At 55.5% G+C, this 27,714-nt stretch overlaps 1 protein-coding gene across 2 annotated transcripts; it reads left to right on the top strand.

Annotated features, from left to right (window-relative positions):
• Window positions 1-7,491: 7,491 nt before the first annotated feature.
• PDGFRB (platelet derived growth factor receptor beta) lies at window positions 7,492-25,101 on the top strand (the record flags this gene model as incomplete). Of its 2 annotated transcripts, XM_084252135.1 has the most annotated exons (21): window positions 7,492-7,663; window positions 8,134-8,403; window positions 9,119-9,246; window positions 9,641-9,815; window positions 10,388-10,580; window positions 11,190-11,305; window positions 12,535-12,658; window positions 13,067-13,278; window positions 15,344-15,438; window positions 16,370-16,502; window positions 16,994-17,098; window positions 17,457-17,567; window positions 18,563-18,722; window positions 19,661-19,821; window positions 20,349-20,467; window positions 20,692-20,814; window positions 21,440-21,551; window positions 21,982-22,081; window positions 22,511-22,616; window positions 23,423-23,655; window positions 24,924-25,101. In XM_084252135.1, the coding sequence occupies 21 exons, from the start codon at window positions 7,492-7,494 to the stop codon at window positions 25,099-25,101; spliced, it is 3,126 nt and encodes a 1,041-aa protein (XP_084108261.1). The 2 variants fall into 2 exon arrangements, with proteins under 2 accessions (XP_084108261.1, XP_084108262.1); XM_084252136.1 differs by lacking the exon at window positions 7,492-7,663 and having other exon boundaries at window positions 8,290-8,443.
• Between the last annotated feature and the right edge of the window lie 2,613 nt (window positions 25,102-27,714).

Raw genomic sequence — 27,714 nt, 5'->3', positions numbered from 1 at the left:
TGGACAAGTGACTTAACCTTCTCTGTGCCTCGCTTTGCTCATCTGTGAAATGGAGAAGCAACACTGACAAGACAGGATTATTCTGTGATCATTGGCGTAAAGAGTTGAGCCCAGGTGGTGGGGGATTGACTACATGGGAGTAGCTACTGTTACGCTCTTTGTTGTTTTCAAAATCTTCTAAGTTCCTGTTGCTTTTTGGAAGAGCTATTGGGGGCCTAGATGGGACCCAGAAAACTTTAGTCCAGGGATCCAGTGGGCCTGGGCACAGCCAAGAATACAGCCCAGAGGGTAGCGGTAGGGACATTCAGGGACGCCTGGGAGGCGCCAGTGGAGGCGGAAGAGCTTGCTCAGCAGGCGGGCAGAGTTTGCTGCGGCCTCACTCCCTCCCTGACCTCCTTCTCATGGTTCCAGCCTGTGTGGGGACCGAGGCCCCCTCCTCTGGGCCCCCAGCCGCCTGCAGCGAGGCACACACTGAGAGCTTTCCCACGAACCGTTCCAAGAAGCTGGGCCTGTGGCTCCTGCGACCCCTAACGCACACACTGCAGCGGGTGAGGGGGTGTGCGGGAGGGGGTGTGGCCGGGGGATCAGTCAGTTTTTTATCAGCCTGGCTCCCAGCCAGACAGATGTTTCGTTTTATTTTGAACTTCCAGAAAATAGGTCATTTCTTTCCATTGTGTCCCTGGGGAGGCCTCCTGGGGAGAGGAACCCAGAGTGACGAGTGTGGGGCCTGACTTGGGCCCAGGGGAGCAGAGGAGGGACAGCAACCTCCTTCCGGCACTCGTGATGTGCTCTGTTGGCCAGGCAGACGTGGAAGTCTTAGAGGATGGCTAAGGAGCTGACCTGCACCAAGAGTTGATGGAAAGCTACCCAGGTGCCAGGGAAGGGCTTGGTCAGAAAAGCCCTGGATGGGTGTGAGAACAGGCAGAAGGGGACAGACAGGAGGTGAAGAGAGGGAGGTGAAGGGGGGAAGCAGAGGCAGCCAGCAAGTATGTGCTGCAGGGAGCAGGGATATGGAGAGGGGAGCGACATTCCCTGGAACCAGCCCTGCTGTTCTACCCACTTGGCCGCCAGAACAGCTAGAGGCTCTGCCAGGCTCCAACTTAGCTGATTTCGCATGTTGTTTGGGGACCTTGTAGGTACCTGTGACTGGTGAAGTTCCTGGGGCTGGGAGCCGCACGGAGAAGAACAGGACCTGGGTGATCATGCTGTGTGATTTGGGCTGGGCTGCTTACCCTCTCTGGCCTTGGTGTCACCTGAGGCTGGGGAAGATCCACAGTGAGTGGGAGGCTCATTGTGCAGTGGTAGAGTGCAGAGCTTCACCCCCAGATAAAAGTGGGGCACAGGATTGGTGGGACAGTTGGTTGCCCCTTCTTATGTTCCATCTCCTCCGTGACTGTCTCTACACCCAATGAACCTGCTCTCCTCTCAGGCTCCCAGGATGGAGTTCACCAACCCATGCTGCATGTTTACCCCTATATCTCGCCCACTTTGTGCAAGGTCACATGGGCCTCCCTGCCTGCCAGGTTCAGCCTAGGCTGCCGTGGCTCTTCCCACTGCAGGCTCTGGCCACTGATGCCTCTTGCCCCCACTTGCTCTCAGGCCTGGAACCGCTGCCTTCTCCCTCTGAGTCACGGCATCCCAGCTCGACCCCACCCCACCCTACCTCCACCCAGCATTCCAACTGGCCACAGCTGCCTTCCAGAGCAGGGTCCTGAGTTCTGCACACGTCAGCCCTGGGGTATTCCCAGAACAGCCCATGTGGGGGTGAGGAAACTGAGGCGCAGAGAGGGGCGGGACTGCACGGGAGGTGGATGACAGAATTGGGACTAGAAGTCACATCACTTTACTTGCAGCCAAGGGCTGTCCCCTGAGTGGAGGAGATTGAGGCCTGCGTTCTGCTTTCACCGGCAATTTAGCGAGAGCCTCCCTTCAGTCTGACTGAACAGTGCAGGGGAGGGGCTTGGACCTAAAGGTCTGAGTATGGCCGGCAGGGGTGTCCTGTGGGGAGAAAGGGCCCTCGAGCCCCAGCCGCCCATCCGAGCAGGCTGGGACTGGCGGTGAGGGCTGCTCACTCAATCCATTGGCCACCTGAGCCCAACCTACTTGTCAAAATGCTGGAACCTGTCTGTCCTTCTTGAAGCCTCAGTTTCCCCCACCTGTACAATGGGGCCCAGAACAGGAGTTGGAGCCAATGAGCCCTGAGGGCCCAGAGCTCTGACATTCCAAGACTCTAACCCCTGACCCCATGGCCAGGCCTCCTCCTCCCTCTGGCATCTTGTTTATTCAGAGTATCCCTGGCCCGAGACTGCCTGCCCCAAGCACCCCTTCATCCCCATATCTCCTCTATCCCCAGCCTGTCCCCTGCCTCCAGACTCAGTGTCCCTCTGTCCACTCAGGTGCTATGGCCCCTCTAAGTCTTAATCCAGCTCAGGGGTGGCTCCCAGTTTTGAGCCTCCGTGCCCCAGTATTCCATGCCAGAAATAGCGATGCGGCTCATTTATGATAGCTCTTTCCAGCCCCCCCACTTCTAATCACCAAATTCTGTTGATGCTCAGCTAGATCATCTCAACCCCCCTCTGCCCATCAGTACCCGCTGCCCTCTTCCCAGCCCCAATCAGGTAACGGGTGGGGAGGGTGTCCGGATGAAGGGACTGGGGTGGAGGTCGAGGGTGCGGAGCATTCCACATAGGCCCAATCTCTGTCCGGCATGCTTAGGCAAGTTCCTTAAGTGCCCTCTGCCTCAGTTTCCCCATCTAAAACCGGAACCCCATCCAGTAGGCTGAGGAGCAGATGAGCTAATACCGGCATGTGTTCAGAACAGCATGTGGTGCGTGTATGCACACACGCCCCTGCTTTGGCAGCTTATCTGTGCACACATACAGACGTGTGTTCCGGGAAGCATGGGGGCCCGTGTGCATGTGCTGTGTGGATATGTGCACAGCTTTCTGTGCTCAGAACATGTGGGCACGGAGAGCCATGTGCAGGCATGTTCTGTGTGGGCGGGCACATGTTGAGTGCCCTGTGGGGCCTGGGCACATTGCCTGTTGCTCACACATGTGTTTCAGGGGCGTGTGTGAGCCAGTGCGTAGGCAGGAGTTTGGCTATGTGCACGTGCTCACCGTGCGCAGGCCTCCCCCGCTGGCAGCTGTGCAGGCCCCCTCCCTGGCCTGCCTGTGTCGTGGGAGCCTCGGGACCCCGAGGGAGGGAAGCTGCTGCTGGCGGATGTGGCCAAGATGACTGGATTTATTTAGATTAAGGCGGTGGGAAAGGAGCGGGAACTTGCTTGTACTGGGAAGTGGGAAGGTGGGGGCTCAGAGAATGACTCCCCAAGTATGCTTGCTTTCCTGGACCTAAGGTACTCACTCTACTCCCCCTATGGGGCCCTCTGATTCACTGTCAGGAGCTGAGCAGACATATCTGTCCTCCCAGCCTGGCCAAAATAGGAGCAATCAGGAGGGCTTCCTGGCATACATCAGCAAAGGGCGTCCCTGAGGGTGGGCCCCTCCTTATCTCTGCCATACCTTACTGAGTATGGCAGCTTGGGGGGGTACCTGTTCACTGACTATGACACCCCACCTTGTCCTCAGTGGCTCTTCCCTGGAATACAGCCCCTCCCCTGAAGAAAAGAAGTTGTCACAAGCAAGTCCACCCTCACACCCTCAGTTGGCTAAACTCTCTGGGCTTAGCTGGACCACACCAGCCTCTGGGCAGCACAGAGGTCCACGAGACACTGGGCGGACAATTGAGGGTGTCAGGGGCTCACCCAAGATGGCCTGGGAGGTCTTGTCTGAGTGCCCCAAATCCTACTCTGGCCCTTCCCAGTCCCCTGGTCCACACTAAACTTCCCCCTGCCACCTCCTGGTTTTCTATATCAACAGTTCATTTGTCTGGAAGTCTCCTGAAAGACTGATGCCCAGAGAGGGAAACAGTTTGTCAAAGGCCACACAGCAAATCTGCAACTGAATGATGGAATTTGATCCATGGAATATGATGGGGTTGGGATTCTCAAGTATCTCCAGCCTCAGAAATGTAAACTCCTCCTTGTCATCAGCCCCCACCTCCCTAAACCACCCCAGGGAGAATAAGAATGACTAGAACCTTCCTTCTGGCAATTTTAGAACAGGGATGAATCTTTGAGAAGACCCTTTCAAGATCTCTCCTGTACAGACAATGGAAAAGTCCTAGCGGCGTGGGTATTTGCTCAGTCTCACGATGAGTCTGAGGTCCCTTGTGACTTGAGCTGAAATCTACTTCAGAGAGAGAAGCCAGTCCAAGGTCCCTGGGGGGGCCACACTGTCCCTGAGCTCCTTTGCCAGCCTGCTCCTGCCTTGTGGCTGTATAATTGACTAGGCCATAATTCTGCACATCTCAGGGCCTCGGTTGCTTGTTTGAGAAGGTCCTTCCCTTTGAGCTTAGAGTCTCAAAGTTTCTAAGCCACCCCCAGCCCCAGGCCCAGCAGGAGAGGAGCCAGGGTCAGGGGCTGCCCTCCCAGGTCCAGCCCACGTGGCCCAGCCTTCCAGAGCCAAGCCAACCTCGGCTCTGCAGTGACCTCCCATCCCAGCCAGCCGACTAAATTCCTTCTTTAGAATAATAAACAGTGTGGCCAGCCAGGGAGGCTGGAGGGGAGGGGTGGGAGGCTAAAATGACCCTCCTCCCCCAGCCTGGTCTGCTAATGATTTTCTTTGGCTGAGATCTTGGGCAGGAAGAGGGAGCCAGAGGGGCACCTACCAAGGGGCAGATGGGCCTCTGTGGGGGCTGCTGGCTCCAGAATGGCGCAGCTCCCCTCCGCTGGAGGAGGCCTGGCATCAGCTGGAGGGGCTGGACCAGGAGGGATGGGAGTGGGGCATGTGAGGGGGACAGGAGAATGGCTGCTCTTTCCATCTGGATTAATGGGGAGAGGAGATAAGAGAAATGAGGGGGCCCTCAGGCAAACTGCTCTGAAGCGATGGGGAGAAGAGCAGATCCTCAAAGAGCATCTTGAGGTGCTGGGTAGAGCTGAGACATGAGAGGCCCAGGCTGGGGGCCTCCCCTCTGTCCAACATGAATGTGTCTGTGTCCTGGGGGTGGTACGCTCACCATCACCCCATTTGGAAAGTTGGAGACTGAAGCCCCTGAGATGGTGAGGACAACAGGAGGTAGCTCTGCTGGAGCTCAAACCTAGACTCCGGTCCTGGACTGGGGAGAGCTAGGGGTGGAGTAGGGGCAAGCTGGGTGTGTACTGGGGAGCCAGGCCAGGCTGGGCAGCCGCTCAGGGAAGTCAGCAGACCCACAGTTCCAGGAGGCTAATTGTTGCGGTGTCACATGTTCACTGCCTATGTTTCTTGCTCTGTGACGCCTTCCCCCACTCCACCCCCTACGCATTTCTGCCTCTTTCCTGTCATTGCTGTAGGCAGACCCTTGCAAACCTGGTCGCTGGTGGTCACTTGGGATCCTCAAGTGGGGTCGCCAAAGGCAGGGACAGACCAAGACCCACCCCCTCTCTACCTCTACCACGCCTGGTCTCTGCTGCCCTCTTGGATGAGCACTGCTGTGTAACCTTGGGCAGACTTCCTTCTCTCTCGGAGTCTCAGTTTCCCTATCTGCACACTGGGGTGGGGGTGTGAGGCTGGAGTCAGTAGTCATGGATCTTTGGAGACTGCTGTGTAGTGGGGCCTCCCTGGGCCCAGCCTAAAGCCCCTCACCCCTGGGCCTCCCTGTGCAACTCAGCTTGGGGCTAAGTTAAAGGGGCCAGGCATGAGGGGACCCCCCCACATTCCATAGCCCCCGCTTCCCTTCCCACAGCCGCCTCCATTTCCTGTTGTGCTTGTGAGCTGTGGGAGTTCTCTGGGGCCTGGTTTGCCCCCTCCTTCTCCCCCAGGCCTTTCATCACACTTTCCCAAATATTTGTCCTGGCAGATAAGAGCCTGGTATTGGAACTGTCACCCGGAGGACAGGCTGTTAGGGCTGGCGGGCCCCTGGACCCCATCCAACCCATGTCCCCCACCCCCACTGCACATACAGAGAAACTAAGGCCCAGAGAGAGTCAGGGGCTCTACCAAGGCCACAGGAAAGGCAGAGGAGCAGAGTCAAAGCAGGATCCTAGGCTATGCCCAGAGCAGGGTTGGGCACCTGGGACATGATGCCCTCTCACTGTGGGATGGGGACAGGCTTTGACCTCAGTGCCCTGGACATGGAAGCTGATGGCCCAGGATGGGGCTGATCTTACAGGGCCCAGCTGCTAACACAGGGCCTGGCATCGCCCCTGCCCGCCCTGGGACTGACCCCTGTTTAACTCGGCAGGGTACCACGCGGCTTCAGACTGACATGCCGGTTCCAGTCTTCAAAGGTAGGTAGACTGGGAGTCGAGGGAAGGGTCCCGGGGAGTCACTAAGAGGGGTCCTGGGTGTGACAGAGATGGACTGCTCTGCTCTTGAGCCTGAATGTTCCACCTCTCCTCCAGCCCTCTTCCCAGCTCACAAACTCAGTGGAGCCTTGCTGGTGCTTTGCTTGGCCCTCCACACCCAGCTGCTAATTGTCTTCTGGGTTTCCTATCTCTTCTCAGCTCTGGCTGGTACTAGTTTGGCCAGCCCATTCTGGCCTGGGTCTTCCCTGCCTGGAACCTGCAGGTCCTGACTGGGCTTCTGTCAGCACCCGCTGTCCTCACTCCTGCCTGTGATGGGCAGTCAGTTCTCCAGGGGCTGGGCAGCTACGAGGACACCAAGGGCCAGCCAAGGGCCTGCCCCCAGATGATGGGCTGGCTGGCTGAGCAGCCACTGGTCTGGGCAACTTGTTTTCTGGAAGTGCAATACTCCAAGGCTGGGGGCGTGGCTTATGCTCATGGGTGTTACACCCAAGAGCATGGGGAGGGGGGTTGGACAAATCCCTGATACCTTCCTGCCAGTCACCATCCTCTCCAGCCCACAGGGTCCCACTCTGCTTCCCTCTGAGATGACTTACTTGCTCCCCCAAGCAGACCCACCTGGGGCTCAGTAGAACCTGGACAGCTCAGGCAGCTGCAGGGAAGCAGCTTAGAAAGTGACCTGGAAAGTAATGCAGGAACTGGAAGCCTAGGAATTGCTTCCCAAGGATTTCCTGATGCCTTTGTGAGAATGTGCTCACAGCCCGAACTAGCACAGCTGAATACTCTGAGGCAGCTGGGGGTCTGAAGCACAGACCAAGAGGCCAGAAGAGCCCCCGCTGAACAGGCACAGGTGGGCAGTCCTCAGGGCCCTGGTTTCCGAAGTGCATGGAATAGAGGTGTGTTCTCCAAGGACTATGCGTAGATGACTCCCCCAGAACCAGCTCCGGGACAGAGCTGAGGCTCCCATGGCCTGACCTCTGATGCTTCCTCCCCTCAAAGGCCTGATGCTGTTGCTGCCCCTGCTGTTGCTGTTGGGACCACAGGCCTCCCAAGGCCTGGTCATCACACCCCCAGGGCCGGAGCTTGTCCTCAATGTCTCCAGCAACTTTGTTCTGACCTGCTCGGGTTCAGCTCCTGTTGTGTGGGAACGGATGTCCCAGGAGCCCCAGCAGGAAATGGACAAGACCCAGGATGGCAGCTTCTCCAGCAGGCTGACACTGACCAATGTCACTGGGCTAGACACGGGAGAATACTTCTGTACCTACAAAGGTTCCCATGGGCTAGAGCCTGGCGAGAGAAAAAGGCTCTACATCTTTGTGCCAGGTAAGGGCCCTTGGCCTATGAACTCTTACTGACATCATGAACTACAGCCATCCCAGCCATGCGGGCGAGTCACAGAATCCAGGCTGGCTCAGGCCGGGAGTGTGTTTGCTCCTACCCCTTGGTCTGCATAGCCATCTATTCCCTGCCAGCCCACCCCATTCCTGGCTACCCCAAATTTCGCATTCTCAGCTTGTTCCAATATGCTCCCTTTTGACCTCCACACCCCATCTTCTCCAGTCTCTGAGTTCAGCTACCAGCTGCCCTTCACTTATGGCTAATCTTCTTTCTCAACCCCATGCTGTCAATATCACATGTGAAGTCTGGAAGGGGCCTCATGGAGCATCCTTTTTCTGCAGTGGTCACACTGAAGGCCAGAGAAGGCAATAGGCTTGCTCCAGGTCACACAGCAATGCAGAGAACAGCCCAAATACCAGCTTGCTGACTCTTATTCTTGGCCCCTTTCTTTGCAGACCCCAATGTGAGCTTCCTCCCTGTCAATTCTGAGGAACTATTCATCTTCCTTACGGAGGTAACAGAGACCACCACCATTCCATGCCGAGTGACAGACCCACAACTGGTGGTGACTCTGCACGAGAAGAAAGTGGATGTACCTCTGCCCATCCCCTATGACCACCAGCGTGGCTTCTCTGGAATCTTTGAGGACAAGACTTACATCTGCAAAACCACCATCGGGGACAAGGAGGTGGATTCCGAGACCTACTACATCTACAGCCTCCTGGGTGAGCCCGCTTTCTGGCCTGCTGCTCAGCAGAGGCAAGTGTGACCCTTTGCCGAGATAGAGTCCTTGCGGGTTTACAAAGTGTGTGATTCCATTTTTCACTGTATTCTCACTGCAGCATTGGAAGGCAGGCAGCGTTTCCCCCATTTTACAGGTGGGGAAACTGAGACTCAGAAAGAGGATGGAGTTTGCCAAGGTCACCAGATGCATTGGTGGCACACCTCGTCTGTTCATGGGGGTGGAAAAGTGCACCTTTTAGTTGGTTGGGTTTGAGTCCTAGCTCTGCCATTTCCTATCTGCGTAATTGCATAGGGCACACGATTTCTGTGAACCTGCTTTTCCCTCTGTAAAATGGAGGTGATAATGCCTGCCTACCTCATGGGGTTGTTGTGAAGATTAAATGAAAAAAGAGACTAGCACAGAGTAGTGCATGATCAATGTCTCTAGTACTTAGATGCCCAGAGAGCTCTTTGATTTCCAGGCTGGTATCCTTCTAGAATGTCAGTTCCATGAGGATAGAGTTGGAATTTTGTCTATGTGTTTTTTGCTATGCCCCAGCGCTGAGAATAGTGGTTGACATACAAAAAGAATTTAATAAATTCTGTTGAATCAATCTTCCATTCTATCATTACATCCCTCTCTGGACTCCCAACCCATCCCTAAGTTGACGTGCTGGCACCTGGGGATGACTTCCCCAGCCAATCTCTCTCCACCAGTGTCATCCATCAACGTCTCAGTAAATGCTGTGCAGACGGTGGTTCGCCAGGGTGAGAATATCACCATCATGTGCATCGTGACTGGGAACGACGTGGTCAACTTTGAGTGGACATATCCCCGCAAGGAGGTGATACTGGGCTGGGGCTTGGAGGAAGGGCCAACCAGAGGTGGATATTTTTATTTCAAAGATTTATTTATTTATGCATACAAGAGGTGGGGTGTAGGCCAGAGGTGGGGGGTGGTTGAGATGATTCACCAGAGACAGAGTGGGAAGCAGAACAGGCAGATGTACTCAAATACACTGCTGAGGGGAGCAGTGGGCGAGACAGGAGAGGTCTGCTGTGCCATGTGGGTCAGCTCCCTGGCCAGCCAGGGATCGAACGGGTGCTATAGTGGCTGCAGACAGCTTCACAGTGCTAAGACTCAACCCCTTGCGTCACCAGGGAGGCCCCAGGGATAGATATTTTTGACTTGCTATCTAACATCTTGATTTGGGGGGCTTGCCCCCCTTGTCCCTACAGAGTGGGCGGGTAGTGGAGCCGGTGACAGACTTCCTCATCAACATGCCTGCTCACATCCGCTCCATACTGCACATCCCCAATGCCGAGCTGGACGACTCAGGGACCTACACTTGCAATGTCTCTGAGAGTGTGAATGACCATCGGGATGAAAAGGATATCAATATCACTGTGGTTGGTGCGTATCTTGGGCTCAGCCCAACCCTCAAGCTGAACTGGACCCTGTCACAGCCTCTGGGCATTGTCCGTCACGTGTCCAGCCGTTGCTTTAGTCCCAACCAAAACCCTATTTCCAGGAGAAACCGAAACCAAAGTATTAGCCTTCAATCCAACCTGAATCCCAACCTCAACCTCCCACTGGGCCAGAATCCCAGTTGGAATTTCTAATTCCAACTAACTTTCTGGGCCCAAGCATCTCTATCCCACATTCGACCACACGGCCACTCTCTTCCGCCACAATCCCGAGCCAGAACACACCCTGCGAGAGCTACAACTTCAGTCCCAACCTCAAACCCGGCCCCCAAACCAATATCAACACTAAATTCAGCCCCTGCTTCAGTTCCTGTGCCAACTTCACCCCAGCTGCGGCAACTCCGCCCCCAGGTCTGTCCCTAAGGCCTGAAACCCCGCCCCAGAAGACTGGACTCCTTAGGCTTTCCGCTATGCCCCGCCTCCAGCCCCTCCCCCAAGGCGCTGTCCCATGGGTGGCTGGTCAGCCCTGGCCCCACCCCTGACAGCCACACCTTGCAGAGAGCGGCTACGTGCGGCTGCTAGGGGAGCTGGACGCTGTACAGTTCGCGGAGCTGCACCGCAGCCGGACTTTGCAGGTGGTGTTCGAGTCCTACCCGCCGCCCACTGTCATGTGGTTTAAGGACAACCGCACCCTGGGTGACTCCAGCGCCGGTGAGATCGCCCTGTCCACACGCAACATATCTGAGACCCGGTGAGCCCGTGCCCTCTCACAGCCGCCTTTAGTCACTCACAGCCTTTAGTCACTCCACAACCCTGCCTTTCCTGAGTGCCTACGGCATGCCAGGGGCTCTGCCAGGCGCTGGGATGCTGCAGAGATCAGAACTGATTTCCATTCATCCTAGAGTTTCCTTTCTGTTGGGACACATAGACACTGGTTGAATAATCCCCCAGGTCTTTAGTTATCCTTGGCACGGGTGGCTCCAGAAGGGGGCCCAATAATGGGGAAGGATGCCAAGCAGGCTACTGTCACCGACGCATGGATGGCAGGTAGCCCCGAGGCTGAAGACGGGTAGGCTGACCTGAGTGTGGTGTGTTAGGATAAAGCAGCACCAAGCCTTTCTGAAGGGAATGAGATGAGGAGGGAGACCAACCCTCCCTTTTGTCTCAGTGGAGCTTCCTCTGGGTGGGGTTCACAAGCCCAGGTGGGAGTCCTGGCTCAGGGACAGACAGCTGTGTGACCTTGGCAAGCCCCCTACTCTCTCTGGGCCTGGTTTTTTTCTGTCTGTCCAGAAGGGTGGGAGGTCTGCAAGAGTCCTCCCAGCTCTGACAGCTGGGCCTCTTGGCCTGTCTTGTTCCCCAGGTATGTGTCAGAACTGACACTGGTGCGGGTGAAGGTGGCCGAGGCTGGCCGCTACACCATGAGGGCCTTCCACGAGGACGCCGAGGCCCAGCTCTCCTTCCATCTGCAGGTCAACGGTGAGAAGCCCCACTTCTCTGCCCCTGGCCCGCCATCTCTCCCTTCTCCTTGTTCACCCATCTGTAGGAGGCTGGGCTCTGGGCTGTGTCTGACAATGTCCATGGCACAGCTTGCTGGGGAGATAGAGTGGACCATTGTGAACTGGGCCCCTCCCAGGGCCTCAGTTTCCCCAGCTGTACAAGGAAGCCATTGGGTTAGACTGATGTCTCCCCAAGCCTCAGACTTTCCCATACCAGCACCATGATCTCCCCCTCACTTACCACCTCTATGTTAGTGCTCATTGGCAGACATCTGTGGCACAGCTATAAGATGCCGGTCTGCTGGAGGCTCTTGAGGCCCTGCAGCTTGTGCCCAAGCAAAAGACAGCAATATTGGGGCTAAAAACCCCAGAAAACTGCGTAGAGGGTTAGAAGATAATAAGTGCTGTTATTTTCTGAGTAGAGAGGATTGAGATTTTGGGGGCAGGAAGGCAAAGGGTTGCAATTTTAAATGGCGCCATTGGGGTGGCCTCTTGGAGATGACATTTGCGGGAAGACTTGATGGGGTGAGGACATTAGTCAGGCTATTTGGAGCAAGGGCACAACGGGCTGTGCAAATGGAAGAGCAATACAGCAAGGCTGTGTGACACTGAGTAAGGTGGGGAACTGGGGAGGGCAGGAGGTGGGGTCCCCAGGGCCTTTGTGTGGACTTTGGCTTTCAGTATGACTAAAACGAAGAGGCACTGAAGGGCAGTGAGCAGAGGAGTGACATGATAATAACTTAATGTTTTGTCAATTGACTTTCTAAAAATAAGTTTATTTTGAAAGAGAATGTAAACCTCTCAATTGTAGATGGAAAATCAGTATCACATGTCATAAATATACAGCAAACCCTAAAATAAACTCGGAGGAGACAGAACAATGCTCTTCAATTCTAGCTCCCTGCTCTAGCCTTCCCGGACTCTGATCCTGAGCTGGCTCCCTCTGTTAAAAGGGAAGATTAGCAAGTCTCAGAGAAGTGGTAAAGGCGAGCACCCCCCTGAGCCTTTCCCTTTGAAGAGCCCAGAAGGGGGATCTGTCAATTTCACACATGATTCCTAGTACTTAATGTTCACCTACAGTCTGCCATTCCCCTGCACCCCTCAGCCAAGGAGGGAGGCTCTGGGCCAGGTCCTCCTTGAGGGCTTCTCTCACTGACTAATGGCTGACCTCTGGACCTTTGCCCTTTGCCTTTTGCCCTCTCCTTGTAGTGCCAGCCCGAGTGCTGGAGCTGAGCGAGAGCCACCCTGCCAGTGGGGAGCAGACCGTGCGCTGCCGAGGCCGCGGCATGCCCCAGCCACACCTGACGTGGTCTACCTGCAGCGACCTCAAAAGGTGAGCAGAGGAGGGCTCAGTCTCCCAGAGCTGGCTGGAAGGAGCCAGTGCAGGTCATTTGTCCAGCTCCTTCCTCTAGGTACATCGCTCCAGGCTAGGGCCATTTCCTAGATTTGTTTTCTTGGAGATTTGTTTTCTACTTTGACAGTGTCCCTTTTCTTACCTTGACTCAGAGTCAAATAATGGGAGTGGGTTTTGCCATCCAAGGTTCTCTAGTTCTGGAGTGGGAGCGCCGCCTACTGGTCAGGGGAGGGATCTCAGGCAGAAACAGGGCCAGGCAGTGGGAAGTCACTGGGACTAGACTCCCAGCCTCTACCACCTTGGGGTGGGTGTGCCAGATGTAGGTCTCAGTTTCCCTGCCTGCAGAAGGAAGGGCCCGGAAGCTGAATCGGCTGGCTCTCCCGGCAGGTGCCCACGCGAGCTGCCGCCCACACCTCTGGATAACAGTTCCGAGGTGGAGAGCCAGCTGGAGACTAACGTGACTTACTGGGCGGAGGAACAGGAGTTCGAGGTGGTGAGCATCCTGCACTTGCCCCGCGTGGATCAGCCGCTGTCGGTGCGCTGCACCCTGCGCAACCTGCTGGGCCAGGACATGCAGGAGGTCACCGTGGTGCCACACGGTGAGTCTTGCAGGCTCAGCGGCCCCTGAAGACCCCTCGGCCCCCCACCTGAAGCCAGCCATACTTGGGTGTACCCACACATCCACAGGGGGCCAGAGTTAGTGTGTCTGTGGGCACTCGGGAGCATTGAAACCTGCCAGAGTATGTTCCTGGGCACTCACAACACAATCTCGGCACATGCATGTCCATCCATGAACATATGTCCATCAACCATGCTGTCACTCATCTGTGTGTAGTGCTTGCACACTGAGTGTGCTAAGCCATGTCCCTGAACATGCCAGATCCTTGGACACAGGGGCAAACCTTGAGTGTTGATTTGTAAACCTTGTAATAAAGAGTGCCTAGTGCCCAGATACAAGCAGAAAACTAGAGTTTATGTCTGTATCATGAACAAGCTATGTTTGTCAACCACGTGCATGAGCATGTCCAATCCCCAAACATGTGTATCAACCCATATGTGTTTGAGTGTGTCTGTATATATGTACACACAGTGCACAATCCCCTTTCAAGTGTGCAAACAACATATCTACAATTTCTAGGCATGTGTGCAAACTGGTATACTAAAGATCTGTAAACATGGAGTAGCCTTTCTGTGACAGCTTGCAAACATACCTTGTGTACACACACCTGCTATACAGGTGATAGCTGGCACACACACACACACACACACAAATGCATAATTCTTGTCCATGTGAGCTGTCTCCACCAGTGTCTAGATGCTTTTGCTGCCTGCTAACCCAGGCCTACACATGATGCTTCTCTCATTTATTCATCACTTTCCTCATTTATCAATTAATTATGGGATCCCAACTTCTCCCTGAAGGTATAGAAGCTATAGACTCAGCCCTGAGAAGAGGTAGATAAGGAACAAGGCAACCCCACTGTGGGATCAGCCCTTTGGAGAAGAAGCCTAGCAGGGAAGGAATGTCATGCCCAGCTGGGGATTCAGGAAGTATCCTGGAAAAAGATACTTTTACCCTTTTTTAGATCAAAACCTTGAGGGTAATTAGGAGTTTATCTAATAAAGAATGGTGTTCCCATTCAGAGGGAATGGCCTGTGCAAAAACTCAGAGGCAAAGTAACTTTAGAGAAATGAAAAGAATTCCACCTGGAACCGAGATAGGACAGGTCCATGGCCTTGTACACGAAGGTGACTCCGCACAAAGACCTGCCTCGCCTACCCCATGGCAGGGTTGGTTGTGGGTGTAATACCTTAGCTCTCCCTCACTTGCACCAGTGCCTTCACATCCCTGAGCCCTGAGACCAGGTGGTTAGGTGAGGGCTTCTCTTTTCCCCTAAAAGATGAAGACACTACTCACCAGAACCAGGGTGTGTGACCTGGTGGGGAGAGGGAGGAGGAGAGAGGTGTTGGTCTGAGGCCCCAAGGAGGAGGAGCAGGGCTCTCTGGAGAACAGAGAAGGGCAGGTGGGGGACAGATGAGGGGCCCACGTGAAGCAGGGCAGGGGAGATGGGGGTCTGGCCAGTGTGGATGCAAAAGAAGAGCAAAAGAATGGGAAGGTATGCAACAGAGAGGCTGAGACCTTAGGTGTGGAGGTGGTGTGGGGTTAGGGGGTGCAGTGCTGAGCTTCCTTGACTGCGCCAGTTCCCTGGAGGATGCACTTTATAACCACCCTCACTGCCCCAGCTCCACTTGGACACTGGGGGTAAAACAGGGAAGGCAACAGTTTCCTCTCTGTAATCTACAAGTGGTTGCTCCGTAACTCAGGCCGTCAGCTAGTTGGCCAGGCTTTGGCAGCCCAACCAGGGCCCCGGTTTCAGAGGAGAGGTAAACTTAGCCCAACTGTAAGGAACAAACTTGCCTCCCCGCTGGGGCAACGGCAGGCAGGCCACACTGGCCCCACCAAGTACTGAAGGGATGTGGAGGCTGATGGGATCTGGGGTAGTTACTAGGGGCCTGGGGTATTTGTGGAGAGGCTGAGCAGGAGCACAGGTTCTCTTCTGAGCAGGATGGGCAGAGGGGATTTGTGGTGTCAGAGGTGGGGTGAGGGGCTGGCAGCTACTGAGCACCCTGTTTGCTATGGACATCTCTTGTCTCTGCCTCTAGTCCTGCCCTTCAAGGTGGTGGTGATCTCAATCATCCTGGCCTTAGTGGTCCTTACGATCATCTCCCTCATCATCCTCATTGTGCTCTGGCAGAAGGTAAGCCCTGCCCCCGTCTAACGAGTATAGACAGGCACGCCAGGTTTTTCGCATGGGCCCCCCTGCTGGCCTTGTGAGCTGCAGGATCTGATCATATCCACCCCCAGCACAGAGCCCTGCATGCAGTGCTCTAGAGAGCTGAGTTTCTGAGCTTCCTCCCCGTCAATAGCCTGAGCCAACATGGCCCCCATCCAAGGCTCCCTGCTTCTGCTGTGTCCCTCCCACTCCCTGTGCCGGCATCAGCCCTCACGTGCCATACATAGGGTCTGGGCCTTCGCGTAGACTCCATGGCTCCCAGGATTCTTTCACCTCCTACCCACAGAGATGCCCAGGATTCCACCAAAATGCAATCTGATCCTGTTCATCTGTAATTTCAATATTCTGTCCTGAGATTTGACCTCTGATTCCAATATTTTAAGATTATTGATATGGACGGTAGCACCCCCCTATTTTATCATTCTAAGATTCCAACTCTGCGATCCCCACATCCTATGATTTCCACACTATAAGGTTACCTCTTTTTGTCTTTCTGACTTTCCACTGTTTCTGAACAAGCAGGGGTGGGGGGGGTGCTATCCACATTGCAGAACCCCCCCACCCCAGTCAATTTCTGAAGCTGTCTTGCTGTCAGCTCCCATCTGAGCAGCCGTTAAGGTACTGAGAGAACCTGGTAATGAGGTTCTGATGAGCCGGGCCCTCTGCTGTCACGGCTCCCCAGCCACCCGCTCCGCTCCACCCTCCGCTGCCCACTTGGCACCAGTTCCCACTAAACCCATGAAGACCTTGGCTCCATCCACCATTTGCTGTGTGGCTTCGGCATGCCCTTGCCCTCCTCTGGGCCTTGGAGTCTCCTGCTCCATAAGGGGCGGGACCTAGAGAGCTTCAAGGTCCAGTCCCCTCTGAGCAAACTTCCCTGGCCTCCATCCTGCAGAAGCCACGCTATGAGATCCGATGGAAGGTGATCGAATCTGTGAGCTCTGACGGCCATGAATACATCTACGTGGATCCCATGCAACTGCCTTACGACTCCACCTGGGAGCTGCCACGGGACCAGCTTGTGCTAGGTCAGTCCGGGAGGCCTCTGGTGCCAATCAGGGACTCGAGGTGGGAGGGAAGACTATGTGAGCTCTGACCCCAGTTTTGCCATGACTGGGTTTGAGGTCTAGGGCTTCTCTGTCCCTCAATCTTGTCCTCTGTGCCATGGGGACCAGATGGTCCTCAGGGATCGAGCAATGAAGTCCTGTGATCTGTGACTGTGTGAGATGCCCGCTTCATGGTGAGAAAGGAAATAATAAAAATCATAGGCAGGCTGAGCATTGGGCCGGAGGGAATGATGGGTGCAGAGGTATTAGGCACCCCTCTGGGGAGGGAGGAAGCTTTCTGGAGACTCAGGTGGGCCAGAAGGTAGGCAGGACTTAAATGAGGTAGCAGGAAATACTGAAGCACTGCGATTTTAGGGGCCCCTGGGGGGCTTGAAGGATGTCTAGGTTGACCTCAATGGGGTGGGGTGGCAGCTTCATGATAGACCAGGAGCTGAGAGAATCTCTCTCCTCAGGACGCACCCTGGGCTCTGGAGCTTTTGGGCAGGTGGTGGAGGCCACGGCGCACGGCCTGAGCCACTCCCAGGCCACCATGAAAGTGGCCGTCAAGATGCTAAAATGTGAGTGCGGGAGCTCAACCCTCCCTTGCCTCCAGCACCCCCTCTTCTTTCCCTTCCCCACACGGAAGCACCTTGATTCTGGTTTGAGCAAGTCTGATTCTGGTTTGCTGGGTACGAGAAGGGTGGTCTTACTGCAGCTGGCACCACCCCGATTCTGTGTAGGGAGAGAGACTTCCTTAGGGTTCCCTCCTCTGGAAGCCTCCTTGCCCTCTATCTTCTTTCTGTCAGTCCTCTCTCCCCGCCCTGGGTGTGTCGGTCCTCATCTCCCTAGGCCACCTGTCTTTCAGCCCAGGTGGGACAAAAGAGTCAGAAATGGCTCTGGTGGGTGGGCGAGGCCTGAGTGTCCTCTGTCCCGCAGCCACAGCCCGCAGCAGTGAGAAGCAAGCCCTCATGTCGGAGCTGAAGATCATGAGTCACCTGGGGCCCCACCTGAATGTGGTCAACTTGCTGGGGGCCTGCACCAAAGGAGGTAACAAACCCTCTGCCTTGGGGGATCCGGGGGATGCCAGTGCAAGACCTGCCCCTCCTCGCCCCCACTGCCCCCTCCTCACCCTCGTCCTTGCAGCGTTCTCACCCTCCTCGTCCACAACAACAGGACTCTTCGGACCCAGAGGGCACAGGGTTTACAAACTCACAAAACCATAGCACCTTCAAGGCCGAAGGACTCTGCAGGACACCAGTCCCAGTGGTTTCCAAATCAAGGGGTCCTGTGGCATTTTTTGTTTCCATACTAGATTTTAGACACTAATAAGTAACAGCTCAACGACACGGAGATGAGTCACACGCCCACACTGGAGACCACCCGCACTCTCACTGCGAGCTGCCTCCAGTCCTGCGTTCCCAGCATAGACAAAGCCTCTCCAGGCCAGAGTGTTTATTTGAAGCTCTGATTGTTAAGTTAGGCTGTTAAAAAAAAAAAAAAAAAGGAAAGAAAAGAAAAGCCACCATTTGCAGCTGCTTATTGTGAGAGTTAGGGTTTTCCTCGGCATTGTGCAAGCAAAACCAAATACAGAAGTATGTGCATGCATGAGCCAATTTATGTTTACAGAGATCAACCATTTCAAAATGATTGTTTCCATCAATAGAGTCAACTTCCCAACTGACCTTCTAGAGCTTTCATTTCTCTTTACATGAATGTATTTAACAGTTGTTCTTTTCACTTTATATACTGGCCAAAATAAGCTTTAGTTTGAAAACTGTCCATAACAGGTAGCTCTGTGCGTGGACCCCACCTGAACAGGCATCATCTCACTAACACACCAACACCCTAAGTGTCTCATTAGCTCCACAGAACAGATGGGGGAGTAAGGGCTGCTCGTGGTCACAGAGGCAGGCAGGGAGTCCAATGAGCCAGCGCTGGCCTCTCGACCATCTCCCCAGCTGCCTCTCCCACAAGCAGCTTGTTCTTCACCCTGGTGGGGAGGCTGCGGCCTCCTGTCCCTGAGCCTGTCCCTCCCTCCGCAGGGCCCATCTACATCATCACTGAGTACTGCCGCTACGGCGACCTGGTGGACTACCTGCACCGCAACAAGCACACCTTCCTGCAGCTCTGCTCCGACAAGCGCCGCCCACCCAGCGCCGAGCTCTACAGCAACGCCCTGCCCGTTGGGCTCCCCCTGCCCAGGTAGCACCTGTCTGGGAGCCCAAAGGGAGGCAGAGGGGACCTGACCTTTGGGGAGTCCTGAGGAAAGCCTGCTCACTCCCCCCTTGTCCAGGATGAAGCTGGGCCCAGGGCCCTTTCATAAGTCACTCCAGTGCAGGGCTTAGCGGTGAAGATGAAGATGGTGGTGGCTTCAGGCACCACCTACTGACTGTAGTGTCCAGGCCCTGTGCTGAGTGCTCAGCAGACGCACCTCCTTTCCCCTGACACCAACCCTGTGCCCCTATTTTCACCTCCCTTGCCACTGGGTGCTCCAGTCCCAGCCTGACTATCATCACTGCGCTGCATCCCTGAGTCCTCCCTGAAGTGCCCGCTCTGTCTGCACATTGGTTTCTCTCTTCTTTACCAAAAATAACTTTTTGTCATTCTTTTGCTGATTACAAAAGCAATACGTGTTTATTGCTGACATAAGAGTAACTTCCCCTCAACACACTGATCAATTTCCTTCCAGTCTTTTTTCTACCACTAGAGACATTCCTGTCTGTAGTCCCACAGCACCCAGGGGAGCTGGTGCTGCAGACAGAGGCATTAAGGAGACACATGATCCACCCTGGGTGGTGGCTGGGCGCTCACAGGTGGTGACTGGATGGTGCTGTGGACACACACACAGGACACACCCACCTTGTGGGTGCTGTAATAGCCCTGGACATGACCTGTCTGAGACCACACACTAGGTCTTAGGTCCTGTTGGCAGCCTCAGCACCCAGCTCAGGGCCCAAGAGGCTGGCTGAAAGCGCTTGCTTCTTGGTTACCCACATTGTGAAAGTTTAGAGGAGGGTGAGTGAGTGAGAGGAGAAATACATGGGTGCAGAGCCTGTGGGCCCCAAAGGTGAGCAGAGGGTCCAAAGGAAGGGAAGGGAATGGCTGTGGCCTCTCCTTGCATGATGCTTCTCTCACCCCAGCCACATGTCCCTGCCTGGGGAGAGCGATGGTGGCTACATGGACATGAGCAAGGACGAGTCGGTGGACTACGTGCCCATGCTGGACATGAAAGGAGACATCAAATATGCAGACATAGAGTCCTCCAACTACATGGCCCCTTACGACAACTACGTCCCCTCTGGTGGGTGCCCACAGCATCCTCACAGCTGGGCAGCATTGCAGTTTTTCCAAACCTGTTCACATGCTCAGCTTGGCAACAACTCTGGAATTAAGGTGGCCATGTGCCTGCCTCATAAATGCAAAACCTGAGGTTAACCACCTGCTCAAGCCTCAGGGTGGAACCCCAGGATGATCCAGTTTCTGGGTCCAGAGGGACGCACATGGCCCACAGGGAGGAGAACTGGGGTGGGGGTACCTGGCCTCCTGGGGCCTTGGGGAGAGTGCTCTGTGCAGACCAGGCCCCAGGCCAGTCTAGTGTCCTCAGGAACTAGGCAAGCCAGCCAAGCAGAGGTGGCCCAGAGCTAATGCCAGTAGTTTTTCTGGCCAATGAGGAGGTAGAAGAGGTTTAAGTTATCTATTTAGAAGTTGTTTTCCTTGTGGGAGAGACTTACAGGGTCAGTAGCCACCTGTCTGGGACACTCAGCCTCTGTGGGCCGAAGGGCAAGGGTTCTGTGGCTGCGGGGAGACCTTGTGCTCTCTGTCCCCTAGCTCCTGAGAGGACCTGTCGGGCGACTCTCATCAACGAGTCCCCGGTGCTTAGCTACACGGATCTGGTGGGCTTCAGCTACCAAGTGGCCAATGGCATGGAGTTCCTGGCCTCCAAGAACGTATGTGTGGTTGCAGAATGGGGGGATGGGTACATGGGTCACCCAGTCGGGTTGGGTGTCCTCATACAGTGCAAGGTCCCCTCTGGTGGGGAGACCATGAATGTGTCCCCCCCATTTTACCCCCATGCCCACGATGCACTTTCTCCTGGGCTCTTGACACAGAGGGTCCCTCCCCTCAAGTGTCACCAAGGCCTCAGCCCCCACCCTCCCATCCCCCCACCCAGTGTGTCCACAGAGATCTGGCAGCCAGGAACGTGCTCATCTGTGAGGGCAAGCTGGTCAAGATCTGTGACTTCGGCCTGGCTCGTGACATCATGCGGGACTCAAATTATATCTCCAAAGGCAGTGTGAGTGTCTTCCCGACCCCAGCCGTGGAGTCCCTCTGGGTCAGCTTGGTAGTGGTTCTCCGAAGACCAGGATGGGGCTCCCAAGGGTGCCAGGCTCTGCTGCCTAGCCATCTGTGTGGGAGCAGGAAGGGGAGTCACCAGCTACGCCTGGGGTGAGAGGGGGAGATGCTGAGGCTTGTGGGGTTTAGACTTTCTGGTCATGGCTCTAAGGAAACCCCGGAAAGGTGGGAGGGGGGCAGATCAAAGGTGTTTTAGTGCTGTTGGGGCGCAGGCAGTAAGACAGATACGTTAAAACAGGACCATCTGCCTCTCGCTCATAGCCCCACTTTCACACATGAGGCCATTGAACCCCAGAACTGGAGGGACATTGGGCAGCTGAGATGAGAGCTGCCTGACCCGTTGGCATGTCTCTGGCATGACCCCTCTACCAACATGCCAGGGGCCTCTATTGAGGCAAGGGGGGGTGGCCTGTCCGTGGAGGGGCCTCAACCCTGGTGCCTTTCCCCACGGACAGGGGCTGCTGTGGAGTGGGTGTGAGGTGGAGGGATGGGGAGAGAGAAGACGCTGAGGTGGGAATTGCCAGCCCAGGTGCACTCAGCCCCTGCCCGGCCCTGCCCTCTTGCAGACCTTCCTGCCTCTAAAGTGGATGGCCCCTGAGAGCATCTTCAACAGCCTCTACACCACCCTGAGCGATGTGTGGTCCTTTGGAATCCTGCTCTGGGAGATCTTCACGCTGGGTACATCTCCCTCCCCGGCACGCAGTGGCACCATGCCCTGCCTGCGCACTTGCAGCCTGGTGGGCCTGTGGAACAGGCTCTGGGACACGGCCCAGGCTCAAGTGCCAGCTCTGCTGCTAAGTGCAGCTCTTGCTGTGTGACTTTGGCAAGGTTCCTGCCCTCTCTGTGTCTCCTAACATCCCCATCTGAATATTGAGGGGTTCGCATAGTAACATCAAAAAACCTGTTTGGTTCTGGTGTCCCTGCTCTCTAATTCTGGGAGGGTTGCGGTTTCTGTTCAGCACCGAGGAAGGAACCCCCAGCGTCCCAGTGCCAGGGCCACCCTCACCCATTCTAGACTGGTGCACCTCTCCCGGTTCCGCAGAGAGGGTCGCTGCCACTTTGCCAGCACCCCTGAAACTGTGTCCCTTTTGTCTCTGCTCCCCACCAGGTGGCACCCCTTACCCGGAGCTTCCCATGAATGAGCAGTTCTACAACGCCATCAAGCGGGGCTACCGCATGGCCCAGCCGGCCCACGCCTCTGATGAGATGTGAGTGGAACCTCGTGGCTTGGGAGGATTTCTACTGGCCTGAGCCAAAGATAGAGTGATTGGCTCAGAGATCTAGAAAAGACTAAGCATAGCTGGATCTGGGTGTCAGGAAGATGAGAGCTGTGGGCACCCCAGCTGCTCGCTGCAGTTCCAGTCCAAGCTCAGAACTGGCCTGCAAGTGCTCGGAGAGGTCACGTGTCCATCAGTACCAGTCACTGAAGGGCTGGATATGCCTGCTGGTCAGACCTTGTCAGGGGCTCACCAAGGTGTGGTTAGCATGGAGCCCCAGGTTGAGAAGGGCACCAGGCACTGTCAAGGGAAAGAAACAGCACCCCTCTACTCCCCACCCTACCCTTTTCAATGCTCGCTTTGTTCTGGAAGTTGCAGCCTCCAGTTCCCCACTCCCAACCCCTGTGCCTCTGTCCCCAGCTACGAGATCATGCAGAAGTGCTGGGAAGAGAAGTTTGAGATTCGGCCCCCCTTCTCCCAGCTGGTGCTGCTGCTAGAGAGACTGCTGGGCGAGGGTTACAAGAAGGTAAGTTGAGTCAGGGGCAGGAGTGGGGGTAGAGGGTAAAGGAGTTCTGCTCCAGAAGGCAGACACTAGATACCAGGCTGTGTGACAGGATGGTATGTGGGGGACCACCATTTACCCTTCCGGGACCTCAGTTTCCTTGCTGGCACTAGTAACAATGGGCTGGAGGCCGAATTTATTTCAGCTGCACAGGCTATTTTGCCCTGAAGTCCTGGGTAGAAGTTGATTTAGACTGGGGGGAGGGAGCCCCTCATATCTTTGCACCTGAGCCAAACCTTGGGTCTCTCTTCAAAGTCTGAAGAGGCTCTTACAAGACAGGTGGAGCCAGCAGGGCCTGACAACCCTCGGTGTCCAAAGTGGGAGCTGTTGTGAGGGAGATGCCCGTCTCCTTTGGCATCACACAGCCCTTTTCTCCAGTGCATTCTTAACCCCGCTCCCTCCCACTTTTGGTTGGGGAGATGGAGTAGCTTAGTCACCACTGAAAACACTAGGAAAGTGAGCCCCACTGAAGGAGGCCGAGGCAGCATGAGAACCTGCACCTGTGTGCTCTGAGGTTGGGGAGTGTTAGGGCCTAGGGTGCTGGTTCACTATGGGACCTTCCTGGGTGGCCCCAACTCACCTCGTCTCATGAGATGCCAGGTGGGGGCAGCTCAGCTGTGGGACTTTGGGCGCTTCTCCCCTTCTCTGGGCTCCAGCCACCTTCCTTACAGCAGGGAGGGCAGATCTGGCCAGAATCTGCCAGAGAACTGCTAAAGACTTTCTGGCCTGACCATCCCTGTTTCTTGGGTTCCCCCCACTGTGTGGAGCAGAAGTACCAGCAAGTGGATGAGGAGTTTCTGAGGAGTGACCACCCAGCTGTCCTTCGATCCCAAGCTCGCTTGCCCGGCTTCCATGGCCTCCGGTCCCCCCTGGACACCAGTTCCGTCCTCTACACTGCTGTGCAGCCCAACGAGGGGGACAACGACTACATCATCCCCCTGCCTGACCCCAAACCCGAAGCGACTGACGAGGGACCACTGGAGGGTTCCCCTAGCCTTGCCAGGTAGGCACTCTGGCCCAGGACCCAGTGCAACAGTGTGTGCATGTGTGCGCATTTGTGTGTGTGCGTGTGCGTGTGCGTGTGCATCTTCAGAAGTAAGCTGCCTATACCTGCCTGGACCTGCCTGGACCTGCCAGTGGAGTAGAAGAGAGGATTGGAATTCACTTGAGAATTGGTTGGAACATATTGGCAAGGTAGCAGTTTCCTTTAAAAGGCCCCCCATGGGCCATCTCCTCTCTCTTCTCACTAGGCCTTGTCCTAGCCCTAAGGAGAAGAAACCTAATTAGTACCCCCAGCACCCCATGTCTTACTCTGGGGTTATTGCCAGTTCCAGGTCTGTGGTCTGTCCCTTAGCATCAGGCCCTAGCCCCAGGGAGCCTGGCATTGTAGGAGGCAGGAGTGCAAACCAGAATTGAGGCTGAAAGGGGATCCTTGCTTTCCTTTTGGCCAGGGATGTGGTGATGTGACAGTGGGATGGGCTTTGGAGAAGGCCCTGCTACTGCCTGGACTGACTATGTAGACAGGGTCTCCCCTCAGCAGGAGAGAAGGGTTCCCCATGAGGCCAGGCCCTTCTCTGAAACAAGATCCACCCTATGGGGAAGTGCAGAGTAGCCAGCTAGGTTGACTCCAGCCCTGCCAGTGGCTGCTGTGAGACCTGCCAGGCATCCTCTTCATGTGCCTCCATTTCCCCATGTGTACAAGGGAACACCCGTATGACATAGAGGGCCTTCCCGCCTGTTTTAGAAGTGAATGTTCCAAGGCTCCAGGTAGCCATCCTGCTGAGGAATTAAGCTCAGAGTCCCAATAGCTGGGAGCTGGGAGCTGGGGTGAGGGTGGGGAGAATAAATCCTCACCCTGTTTTGTCCTCTCAGACCAGCTGCTTCTCCTCTCTGTACCTCAGTTTCCTCATTTCTGAAATGAAAATAGTAAGAGCACTTCTATTTGGAAGTTGTGGGATTAAATGAACCTTCAGGATAAAAATACTTTTCAAGAGCTGGGGCTAGAGCTGCTGGTGGTGGGGGACCCGGCCAGCTTGATCTGCTCTAAAGCTGCAGCTCCTTCACTTGCTTGCTGTGTGATGCGGGCAATGACTGCCCCTTCTGAGTGCACTTTGGCACAGCGCCTGCCTTGCTTAGTCTTCACCAGGACTAAATGAGGTGAGGTGTGTGTCAGGTGCATGTTGCAGGGCTGGACACAGAAGGCTCCTCAATACTGTTATTGTTGTACTGCAACCCGCTCCCATCCCCTCATGCCCTTGCCTCTCCTTCTAGCTCCACCCTGAATGAAGTCAACACCTCCTCCACCATCTCCTGTGATGGCCCCCTGGAATTGCAAGAGGAAGCAGAGCCAGAGCCCCAGCCCCCAGGGGAGCCTGAGCCGGAGCAGGAGTGGCAGCCGGATCCAAAAGGCCCTGAGCCTCGAGCTGAGGCGGAGGACAGCTTCCTGTAGGGGGGCTGGCACCCAGGTTGCCCTCCCAAAGTGCCCCTCTGCGTCCCAGCACCCAGCGCCTCTTGGCTTGATCCGGCCCAGCCTCCAAGTGGCTTCCATCCACCTATTCCCTCGGAAAGCTTGTGCCTCTTGCATGTCACGCCCTGCCTCCTGGGGCTGCCTTAGGAGGCAAGAACTTCAGGGGCCCTGAACAGCCCTGAGCCTCTGAGAAGGCCAGATGACTGAGCCAGGGGACTCTGTTTCCCCATCTGTAAGATGGGAAAGTTGCAATTCTCTCCCTGGCTGACAGGTTGGAATCCTGGGAGATTCTGGAGGTTTGGGAGATGGTAAATTAACTTTTTCTGCTCAGCCAACTACCCCTCGAAGGGCTACAGTTCTCTCTCGCACTTTTATCTACCCAGGAGCTGGGAAAGAGGCCATGGCCTCCCTGACTCCTGGCTGAGCTTGACCTTGGACAGTGTTGCCTCTTCCAGAAGCCACTTCTGTCGGATGCCAGTCTGCAACCCCAGGCCCGAGCGGGTCCGGGGCCATCATGCTCACTTTTGCTGGGGGCAAGCCAAGGACAGGACACCTGGCCTGCAGCCCTGTTCCAGGCACTCAGGGCACACCCCACCATAGAAAGTGCCTTTGTCTGTGTCTTCCTGGCCCCATGAGTCCTGGGGTCTTTTTCCTCATCACTGCCAGTCTTACTCCAGCCACCAGGGTCTCCAGGGCCAGACAGACCCACACCTGACACTGTGTTGACATGCTTTGAGAGGCATTCACTCTTGAGGATCACACGTGCATTGGACTTGCTAAGAGGCCTTGGAGGAATCCCTCACCCTCTCTGGGTCTGTTTTCCCTTTGAAAAATAAGCAGGTTGGACTCATTGACTTTTGGTGCCCTGCCAGCACTCACATTCTAGAATATTCCAGGGTTGTATACTTGCTCAGATGAAGCAAAGCCCAACACCCCAAACCTCCATTCTGAAGGTCAGCTGGGGAGCTCACCTCCAGCCCTGGGGAGATTCCAGGCCACTGAAGACATTCAAGAACTGTGCCCCTTCCCCAGGCCTCTGGCAAGTTCCAAAAGACAAGCTTCCCAGACTTTGACTTGAAGTGACAGCCAGTGTCATGTCCTGGAAGGCCCCAATAGCTGGTCTGGGGACATTGGAAGAGAACCAGACCCCTTTTAGCACCCACAGTGACCTCCGGAGCTATTCTGGGCCTCTTTGAGATCTCGCAGTGCAGCCTGGCACACCAGCACCTGCTGTCCAGGTCTGTGCCACAGATGTGATGGACGGTGCAGCCCCCTGAGGGTTCCTGGAGGAGACAAGAAGATTTGGGTGGGAACCCGAGACAGGGGTGCCAAAGGCAGCTATCTGGGGGGTTGCCTTCCCACCTACCAGCTGCCCCATCCCTGAGGCATCTGGCCTCCTCCCTGTGGTCTCTGCCACTCACAATCTAGCGCCGGGGGCATTGGAGTGGGAAGTGAGGGTATGACCAAGCTTGCCAGCCAGGGAGGCAGGAAAGCGGGTGAGGGAAGGCCAGCCCCTCTGGGCACCTGCCTCTTGTGCTGCGTGGTGCCCCTGAAGCCTGGAGGAGGGCAGTGGGTTCTCACTACGGTACCAAAGATGTAATCACCTAGGTTTACAAGTATTTTAGGACTCACATTAACTCACATTATACAACAGAAGTACTATTTTGTATGCCGTCATGTTTTCTTATCTGTGTACTTTTTTTTAAGGGAAAGATTTTAATATTAAACTTGGTGCTTCTCACTCACAGATGGCATGGTGCCTCCAGGTGTGGGTCTCTGTGCTTGCAGGGGGGCAGGAGTGCAGTGGGTAGATGGGACTCTCTTGGTCACCACATTGGCCACTCATTTCCATTTCTAAAATGGGGTTTCTACCTCCCCCAAAGCACACACCTGCATACTGCTCACTAGTAGCTGTGTGAAATGAGACCGTTTGCCCAGCTCTGAGTGCATGACCCTGGGTCAGTGGGCACGTCACAGGCCCAAGTTGCTGAGCCCCTCCTAGGTCCCCGCCTTGCACCACCATGTGCTTTGGCTTTGGCAGCTAAGCTGAGACACCTGCTCCTCTCCCCTTCCCTCCGCCCACGGGTATAGAGTGAGGTGAGGCTGATGTGGCCAGTGAGAGGCATCGCTAAAGCCTGATTTCAAGCCCTGGTGAGTGGTGGTGCGGTCCGAGGTATGAACAGGGCAGCGGGGCACCCACAAGGGTCAGAGAGCAGGAAGAAGTGAGCAGAGAGGGTGAAGGAGACAGAAGAAAAGGGAAAGAGGTGGGGATGTATGCCCAGGAATAGACCAGGGGAGGACATGGGTCATCAGGCTGTAACTCGGAGGGCAGACACGAGCCTGGCTGGGCAGGGGATGCAGACCCAGACTCCTCAGTGGTGTGGGACTGATATGAGCTGGGCATCCTGTGCCAGCTGGCCAGCTCAGTATTAGCCGTGGTCTCTACTGCCCAGCCCAGGCCTGAGACCCTGACAGCAGCACAAGGTGGGGGCAACAGAAATGCCAGGGGCAGGGAATGAGCTAAATGCAAGGACCTAGACCCAGGTGAGGCTCCTTGGTCTCCCACCGTGGTCACTTTTGAGTGGGTCATTCGAG

The sequence above is a fragment of the Talpa europaea genome (genome assembly GCF_964194135.1).
Source record: "Talpa europaea genome assembly, chromosome: 13".
In the NCBI taxonomy this organism is placed as follows: Eukaryota; Metazoa; Chordata; class Mammalia; order Eulipotyphla; family Talpidae; genus Talpa; species Talpa europaea.
This window is presented reverse-complemented; position numbering and strand designations above follow the sequence as displayed.